A 10,357-nucleotide genomic window follows, 5' to 3' on the forward strand; every position below is an offset into this window, starting at 1 on the left:
CCTAAAGTATAACATAAGAGTTAATGGGATGTGACCATATTTAAACTTTTTTGGCTTTTTAACCCTCAGAGCATTATTCTGATTTTCTCCAATTTTTAACTGTAAGTTTTCCTGCATATTAAAACCCTGATTGTTCCAATTTTATCCAACGAGAAGAAAGCATATTTTTAGTACAGTTCAGCTTGTGAGCTTAATGCTTGGTGGGCTAAATAAGTAAAATAGTTAAGTTGTTTGTACTTGTTACAGTAACATTTGAATTTTTGTCATATCAAGATGAAATCTAATAAAAAAATATATAATCATATTCACATTAGCCACAAAAAATATAGTATTACATAAAAACCTGCAAAAGTAAACTAAGTAATGAATAAAAATTAAGAAAAAGAAACTGTGGTTGAATGAAATTTTATATGTTTCTGTTACATGAATGAGCAGTTTCACTTATCTGATTACTTTAAGGTGTTATTGGGTGTTAAAGTAGGCCACAAAGTTCTCATTAACCTAATTTAGGCCAAGCATAGAAATTTTATAATGCATTTCAGAGAAATATTCTCAAATTACATTCATCAAGACAAAAATGTTTCATGCCTCAAAAATAATATTTTATTTAGGAAATAAAATAATGCGTATATGTCATTGGCCAAATTAATAGACTAACCATTTAGTTGAACACTGTTTTTTTATGAAAGTTTATTTACAGAACTTGCAACATTAAATCATTTGAAAAGTATGATAAATTTCAAATGGAATAATTATATGTTTTTAAAAATTCATATTTGTTAATAACCATTTCAAGTTGAGAAGTTTAAAAATTGGTTTAAAAATTTCTCATCAGAAAGGGTTTACTCTAATTGAATTGCTAATATTTTATGAATGTCTTTAGAACCCTTGAAAACAAGAGAAGAATAAAATTAGCGGAAAATAAACTTCACTGTCTTAAAAAAAAATATAGTTATTGAATTGGTGCGTGTATGCACTTTTTGCCAAAAAAAGGGATTAATCTTGAGTTTTCCTCCTTACTTGGAATTAATGAGGAATTATGTAAACATTGCAAACAATGACAAAAAGACAGGTCTTTGAATACACTCATTAGTGAAAATAGAATTGGCAGCATATTTCTTTAGATATTAAAGATAACAAATAAAAATGAGTTATTAGCCCTGATTCGATCACATATACAATAGGACACACTTTCAGTTGCTTACTTGATTAAAAATTAACCCCCATCATTTCCCACAATTTGCTTTGCCTTTTTCTATTTCTGATTTCATATCGTTTTGCTCTCTATAACCTGTGTTCTTTACTTTATTCGGTTGACCATTCATTCTTGAAACTTCTACTCTATTATCATCACGTTTTGAATTTTATAGAAAATTCAAAACTAAATTCTTTTACTTTAAACTATGAATTCTTTAAATGAACCTTAAGTTCATTTGGAGTTTCTAAAGAATATTTTACATTTAATTTTAAATTACATTATTTTTTTCCTAATAAACAATTATGCACCCCAAAACTCTTGATTTTTTCTTGTGACAGTACATTGAGATTTGAGTTAGTATTATTGAAGTATATGTTCTTTTAACTCTGTAAATTGTTGGTAACTTTTGTATCAGTCAAAGCATAAAATATTTTTTTTGTGTTTAGGGGATGTAAAGAAGACTATGCCTTTACCACCTCTACCACCACGGTCTGTTTTGAATGCCTTAGAAGAGACAGGTTATAATTCTTTGTTGACATTTTTACCTGATGATTTATTTTGTTATCATTTGCATTGTAGAGGTTTGAAATACTAGTGTACTAATTTAATTATGGTGTACTACTTGCTTAATCATTTTAGCCAAGCTACTTTTATCATTATTGAAATCATGAATTAAAATCAAATTATTTTCTTAATGTTTATTAAGAATTTTTTTTATTTCATGAAATGTTATAAATAAATAGCTACAAATTCGATTATTAGTCTTAAATTAAGAATGCAAAACTTAACAGCTATTTCCATGCATAATTTATCTTAGAGGAACAAGAATAAATGAAAGCAGAAGTTTTATTGCAACTGATTTACTCTGCTTTCCTCAAAATTTACTGTTAAACGAACTGAAATATTTAATTAAATTCATTTTTTTTGTGTATTATTAAAATAACATCAGTTTTCGTCATTAATGTGAGGAAAAATTATAGACATCTTTTTAATTGGTATATAAGGCTGACATGAATGTATAATTTTTTTAGGTTTGATTTCTTAATTCAAAATTGTACTTGTTTATTAATTTAATTAACTTAAGTTTTAAAATGTACTTACTATCCCTTAATTTTTCTTTCAATTAAATATATTTTACCATTTACTTTGATTAAAAGATTTTACTAAAAAATTATTCTAACAAGTTTTAATCTTTTGGTTATGTTTTATATAGTAAGAAATATTACTTAATATTTTTTCTCATTAGGTGTTTATTTTAAACAAATTATTACTCTGTTTTTATTCTGAATTACTTATTACTCTTAATATTATAAGATAAAGAATAATTGTTTTTTTGCCACTGCTGCAACAGTATTTAAATACCATTGTGTGTTAAATTATAATGTTTTTAAAAACTAAACAATAAATGAGTGGCATTATAGATTTTGTTTCAGTTTTGTTCAATCAATTTTGCTTGATATTTTAAACTTTTCTCTACTCTATGATGTCAAATAATTTCATTTGACCTAATGGTTAATAAATCTATTTTTGCTTATTCTAGATAATTTTTTTTAGCATTTAAATTATAAAATTTTATCATTTTTTATTGTTTCCATTATTTAAATTCATTAAACTGAAAATATACTTCATTGCTCTGGTATAAACTATGTGTTTTTCATGAAATTTGATAACTACTCTTTTACATCTCTGGAAAATACATTTTTTTCTTTTATGACTCTAGTTCATGACTATACTTCAGTTTTATGACTGTAGAAATCAGGTTGCTTATTCCAGTTGCATAATAAAATATAATTCCATATGCTAACACTTGACAAGAATTTGATTTTATGAGAAATTAGAGTGATATTATTCTATATTTATTCACAAGATGCCTTTTCTATTTATGTTTAGAAAATAAGTTTGTTTTTCAAAATTTTATAAGAAAACTGAACTATTAAAATTTTTTATTTTGGCAATTTTTATTCATAAAACATTTATAGTTTGTATTTCTTTATTGTAGCTCAAAATATGGCAACAAGACCATTACCTCCTGTGCCTACATCTAAATCAGATGATAAACTTAATGAAATTTTAGAGGTAAATAATTTTGTGCTGTATGATCTTTTAAACAAATTGATACTTAAATTGAAAGATCACAATATTTGCTATTACCATACCCTCCAACTTATGAGGATTTTGAAAATAATTCTTTCTAGTGGTAGCGAACCAAAGTAGAAATTTTTAAAGCAAATGGATCTCTCATAAAACTTTTATCAGAACTTAAGAATCTAGCCATATGGCATGCACTTTTATAAGTAATAGTGGACAAGTTACGCTAAAATTAATTTTTTTTAAATATTAAGACATTAATTTTGCTACCGTCTGAAAAGAAGATTTCTGAAACTACGGAAATTCCGTAGCAGTTGGAGGGTATGTATTACTATTTCATTTTATATTTAAGCCTATTTTTGCCTTATTATTTGATTATCATTAAATAAATTATTTTTTAAATTCTAAATTATTTGAACTAAAAATATTAGGTTGAATTTTATTAAGATTATCAATATAGGCAATTGAATTCCTCAATTTGTTTTTCTTTTTTAAAGCTATTTAGCATAATACAGTTTTCGGGCAAATACTTCCATTATTTTAATTCGGATATTTTTTCCAGGCAATATATATATGTTACGGTGAGACACCGAAGTCTGGAGAATGTCAACATTCTCGTAGTCCCTTGGTGTATGTCCGAAATATTTGCTAAATACCCTTATTTCGGACTCTCACCGGTGAATGTCAACAATCACATAGTTGCTTTGGTGAATGTCCGAAATATTTGTTATATCCAATTTTATATTAATTTATTCGTTAAGATTATTATATTTATTTGATATATTTATATTTATTCTATATTTTAATACTTACTGACGATAGATTAGAAGAAACATCAGTGTTTGGAGTATCGGGCATAATATATACCGGGCAATGGCACTTGACCTTAAAAAAACATCAGTGTAGGTTATACCGGGCAGTGGCATTTAACCTTAAAAAAACATCAGTGTAGGGTTAAAATCTCGAATAAATGTAATTATATTCACGAATAAATTCATATCAAATCGAATGTAATAAATATTTCGGACATTCACCAAAGCATATCTGTGATTGTCAACATATACCGGTGAGGGTCCGAATGAACAAGAATGTAATGAAATATTCGATCTTTCACCGACATATTTGGTGTTTGTCGACATTCACCGGTGAAAGTCAACAACCACCGATTTCGGTCTTTCGCCGTGACACACATATATATATATATATATTTTTTCTTTTTCTTTTCTTCATATACTATCAAACAAACATGTCTGTCAGATGAGATTATTATGATAAAAAATCACAAGGTTAATATTAGATGTACACTAACATTCTACTATTCATATAAATGCACCATATTTAAAAATTGAAATTGCTCAAATGAATGCAAAACTTGCTATTTCAAACAAATATTTATGTAGCTCTTGTTTTAAACTGCTTCCGTTCATTTCTGTATCAAATATTGGTTGTAAAAAAGGATAAAAATATCTTTATAAACCCTTTTTCAATATATATAAACATGCAGGATTTTAAGGGAATAATTGAGACAAGCGTGCCTAAGATAAAAATATTATATGTAGAAATCATTTGAAGAAGGTGATTTAATGCAATTCTAATTTCATTGGATTAAAAATTTTGGCCCCAAGAATGTTGGACAGTGATCAATTTTAAAGGGAGCTATTTCAATTAAGGAAAGTTTTAAGCCAAAATTTATGTCTGGAAATCCGTGTCTTTGCTTGAATGAAAGATTATGTTTATTCGGTTATTTAATCTGTATGTTTCTGGGGAAAATTGACAAAATAATTCCATATTTTGGAATTAACCAGAAGGTAATTAGTGTTTCTGAGTTAGTGTTAGTGTTAGTGTTTTTGTTTTTTTTAGTGTCATTTAAAAGTTCCATATTGAGTTTTAGCTAGTTTGGGTATGGCAATTATTCTTTATTATTGTAAAAAAATTCTTAAATTAAAATTGCTGATCAAACTGTGTTTGAAAACTTGGTAAAATAATTTTATCCAAAATACATTATGCGAGAGAATTTAAACTTTGACATGTTCAGTTTTTAAATTTTGTGCCAGTTTCAAATATTAAAATCAAGGTTAAAGAATGTTTTTATGCCATTTTTTTCCTGTCATTGATATTTTATTGCTTTAAAATGACTTTATACCATATTACACACAAAACACACAACTCATGTTATGGACTAATTCCATAGGGTCTTATATTTTTTTAAAAAAAAGTACTGAAATAATCAAATAACAATGTTTATTAAGTCATTTCTATTTACACCTTTTAGCAAGATATTCAAAGTTATCCATGGTTTCATGAAATTGAACGTGAATATGCAGAAACAGCTGTCAAAAAACTAAATGAGCCTGGTTCTTTTGTTGTAAGACCCAGTAAACGAGCTGGAAAGGAGAACCCATACAGTCTAACAGTCTTACATGAAAGTAAACTTTTCCACCTCAATGTTCGGCAAAGATCTGACAATACTTATGCACTAGGTAAAGAGAAAGAAAAAGAGAAGGTACTATTTTTTTTAATCTCATTTCTAGAATACATAAGTTTTTTTATAAAGCTGTTAAAAAATGTTTTGAAAAATTTTAAAATTTTTTTATATATTATTTCCTTATCTTCAATTGATTTTTAAAATTCCATCTTTTTTTCTAAGTATTAATTTAACTAGACATTCATACATCTAAAAGTATGTATAATATAAGGCAATGCTTTTTTCGTATAGTTTAAATCTATAATTGGTGATAAATTCCGATATATTTATAAACATATTTTTTGCTTTTTCGTGACAATGCAGTTTAATATTTAAAGATAATCTTGTTTCATATCGCTTATTCCCTTGTATTTTATATCATTTATTCCCATCTTGTTATCTGTAAGTAGTTTTTTTGGGGGGCATTGGGTTAGAGATTATTAACATACTTAGCTGTTTCTTTTATATTATCTATTTGATAATTTATTGAAGTCTTCAAAATTAAGTGTAATTACATAAGACAATAGTTTTTTTGTATAATTGTAATTTTATAATTGGTGTTAAATTTCAATATTATATTTGTAAATATATTTTGAATTTTTTAGTGACAATATAGCTTAATATTTAAAGATAATCTTGTTTCACATCTCTTATTTTCTTGTAGTTTATATCATGTCTTTCTAATCTTGTTATCTTCAAGTATTTATTTGTGCATTCATCTAGATTTTTGAAATGATTGATAAAATATTTACCTGTTTCTTTTATATTATTTATTTGAGAACTTTTTTTAAGTATAATAATATAATATTATATAATTTAATATATATATGCATATATTCAAACGTGCTTCAATACTGCAGTAAGAATGCATCATAAAAGATCCCTCTATTTATGCTTCTAACCTCTATTTGCGCTTCTGTTTTCATATTTTGTAACCTGGCAGACTTATTACGGAAATATTTAAAATGATTCTTGAAAGATAACGATATGTGTAAGTTCGTTTGAATTCGCTACTATTACGGTTTGTGTTTTGTACTGTATTTTTCTTACATTTTGTTTTATTTTATATATTTTTTACTTAATTTGTTCTGTTTTCGTTGAATGTTTTTGAGTGCTCCTCAAACTATTTTAATGATATATTTTGCTTTAGCTAGGTTAATACAATATTAGAATGCACTCCTTTTTGCAGATGTAATTGTGTTAGCTGATGATGAGATGATATCTTTTCATTATTTTGTTTTCCGGCTCGTTAAAATTTTTTTTTAAAATAAAAAGTCTTTTAAATATTTTTTATTTTATTTTTATAATTTTTTCTTTTTTAATTAATCTTTATTATATTATTTTCCATGTTTTCTCAAAATTTCTAACTATATATTTGTGCGTTCATCTAGTGATAGTGATAATGATAGATAAAATATTTAGCTATTTCTTTTATATAGATGTAGCTTTTATATAGCTGTTTCTCTTTTATAGATATAGCTTTTATATAGCTGTTTCTCTTAAAATATTATTTAAAGCTTTGAAAACTTAATATTTTTATAACTATAAAGTTTGTATTTCTCTTTCAGACTTTTTCTACAGTAGCAGAATTAATTGTTTACCATCAAAATGAACCAATTTTACTTAAGAATCGTGGCGAACCAGCAGGAAAAACCAAATTATGTAAATATCCAGAGAAAACATAAGCTGTTGATGTTTATTTTATTATTGAATGCATTTATTTATATTTTTTGTGAATTCCAGAATTAGTCTCTAAATGTTGAATGTTGCCTCACTATGTTACGGTAAGAATTTTAATAAAGTGAGAAAAATTCCTATTTTTTACAAAACCTATATAAATTTATTGGATTTCATTGCGATTATTATTCATGTACAAGTTAATTAAAGTGAAATATATTTTTACTAAGAAGGCACTGAACACTTTTATCTGCATATTAAAATATTTCATATTTTTAGAATTTTGGAAACTTTATACGAGTTGTTACAATTGAAAATTCTATATACATTGTTAGATTTAGAGATCTATTTATAAGTTAAATGGTGTTGTAAAAAATTTACATTTAAGTTTTTCTCCTTCATTTGATTTTCACTCATCTAATGAACTGTTTTATTTGACACTAATTTAAGTATGTTGTTATGTACAATAAGAAAATTTCTTAGCTACTTAGTAATTGCAGAATTAATTAGAACTTAGGTATTCATAAATTCTTTTTATGAGCTTTAACATGGTTTTCTGTAATAATGCACAATGTTCAGAAATTTCATATATATTTATAAAGAAAAGAAAAATTTAAACGGCTTTCAAGACCCATATTCCATCTATGTTTTCAATATTCATTCTTATTTGTTATATATTTTAATATTTATTTCATCTTGTATGCTAAATATTTTAATCATAAAAAATCACCTATGAGATTGTTAGTCATAGTACATATGACTTGAAAATTATTTGCTTTCTACTAAGTTATTAAAAATATTAGTTTATTATTTAACTTCTAATAAAATGTGGAGGTCAGCTAAATTGAGATCAAGGCCTCTGTTTTCATCAAAATAACAGTTTATGCATAGCTGATCACTTTGTAATTTATGCATAGCTAATCACTTTGTATACATAAATGAAATGCATGATATAGATTTTATTTATACTTTTTTCAATTAAAAAATGACTTAAATTTACTTATAATGATTTTAGTTCTTTAAACAAAATGCATTGATGAAGATGATTTTTGCAGATGTTGCAATTTTATCAATATTTTCAGGTTTTTGTTTGTGCTAGAGCTTTATTCAATGATTTTATATATTTGACAAAAGTTGTATTATTTTAATTTTTATGAATGTTAAAAATAAATGTTTTATTTGAAACTTTAAATACATTCCAAACTTTTGCTTTTCTCAGGAGTTGTGAACATGACAGTATTTTTTTTGTTGTATATTTGTGAATAAGAAAGCTTATGGTTTAAAAAAATATTTAACGTAATTAACTTATTCAAATTTCAATACATCCTTTAAACTAAAAAGTATATTGATGTTTCAATATTCTTTCTAATTTTACCTAGTCTTTATGAACTAATTATTCCTGATTTATTTTTATTTATGAGGAATTTCTTTCATATGTTTTTAATCATATATAAGAAGTAGATATATTTTTATATCAAACAGTTTAATAAAATCATGACTGCCTTCAATAAGAGAGAACATTTTGGATGCAAATATTTCTGTAAATTGTTTACAAAATATGCAAATTTCATGTTTTTACAAGAAAATTGAGTCATTGATCTTATTGCAATGATCAATAACTATTTCAAAATGTATTTCAAAATTTTTTATGAATAAAACTGAGCAATAATATTTTGATAAGTTGTATCCTGGTTTATTATTTCACTTGTTTTTCCGTTGTGAATCCTAAGTCTCAAATGCAACAGCTAAATTCAGATACTGAATTTCCAATTAAATTGTCAAATTATTCGACCATGAGATTCTTCCTTGTACTTGTGATTTTTTAAGCAATTTCCTTTTTAATTAATTTCCAATTTTTGATTTTTTTGATGACGTTGAAAAAATAACCAAATTGCCAAAAATATTCTATCATGCTCTTTACAAAATCTATTAAAACTAAATAAACTTAATCTAAATCAACTTAAATTTCATAGATTGGTCAAGATAGAATTCGACTTTTCATTGTGATTTTTTAAGTGATCATTCACCAATTTTTGAAAATTTATATTAGTTTTGGCATTTTCTCATTTATATAATAGTTTTAGTCTTATACCTTAATCTCTTATTAATTTAATCTTATTTAAATAAAACTTTATATTACTATCATTTCCTAATTCCAAGCAGTTTTAGATTATATTTTCTATCCAGTTTGTCTATTAGAAACAAATCAATGCTTTTGTTAAAAATTTGAAAAACTTGCTGTGAATTGCAATTAAATAGCAGTATTAAAATTTAGCGTGGTATAAAGCAAAATATTACTATCAATATATTTATTGCAAATTAGCCGTCTTAATTACTTTTAAAATCTGTTTAACCAGTTTGTCTGTTAGTAATAAGTCAATCCTTTGTTTAAAAGTTTTAAAACTTACTGTGAATATTTTTTTTACTGTGATTTTTTTTAAAATTTATAATTAAAATTGAAACTTTACATTAGATGAAGCAGCGTTTAAATAAAAATGTTGTTAGTAATAGATTTAATGCCACAAAATAATTTTTTTAATTATGTTCTGAACACATTTTAAATTTTTTAAAATTTAATATGCTTTTCATTTTTAAGCTTACGTTTGATTACACACATAACTTATCTTTAACCGTTTCTCAAATAAAGAAGTAAAGATTCTAGTGCATTTTAAAATAATTATCTCGCTAACATTGGAATATAAATTTAGAAACCATGCTAAGCTGAAATAATTCTGTTTTTTTGCCCCATGAGTCAAGTTGAAAATAAATAGATAACTATTAAAAATTTTACTTTATTGTATTTGATTCTTAGGATATTATTAAAAATTGTTTCTTTATTGTAGAACATTTGACTCAGAGTCAAATGTACTACAAAATCAGATCAGATGCTATTTTCTGGCAACAAGCAGGTATTATAAACAACACAAGAT

At 25.0% G+C, this 10,357-nt stretch overlaps 1 protein-coding gene across 2 annotated transcripts in view; it reads left to right on the plus strand.

Annotated features, from left to right (window-relative positions):
* LOC107453700 (lymphocyte cytosolic protein 2) overlaps positions 1 to 9,107 on the plus strand; it is a 63,529-nt gene extending 54,422 nt beyond the window's left edge. For both annotated transcript variants that reach the window (XM_016070619.4, XM_016070620.4), the window contains 4 exons: positions 1,645 to 1,716; positions 3,198 to 3,274; positions 5,559 to 5,789; positions 7,319 to 9,107. In XM_016070619.4, coding sequence (XP_015926105.2) covers positions 1,645 to 1,716; positions 3,198 to 3,274; positions 5,559 to 5,789; positions 7,319 to 7,435 — 497 coding nt within the window. In that variant the 3' untranslated portion in view covers positions 7,436 to 9,107. The remainder of the gene's footprint in view (positions 1 to 1,644; positions 1,717 to 3,197; positions 3,275 to 5,558; positions 5,790 to 7,318) is intronic.
* Positions 9,108 to 10,357: the final 1,250 nt, after the last annotated feature.

Source organism: Parasteatoda tepidariorum, chromosome 2 (genome assembly GCF_043381705.1).
Source record: "Parasteatoda tepidariorum isolate YZ-2023 chromosome 2, CAS_Ptep_4.0, whole genome shotgun sequence".
Lineage (NCBI taxonomy): Eukaryota > Metazoa > Arthropoda > Arachnida > Araneae > Theridiidae > Parasteatoda > Parasteatoda tepidariorum.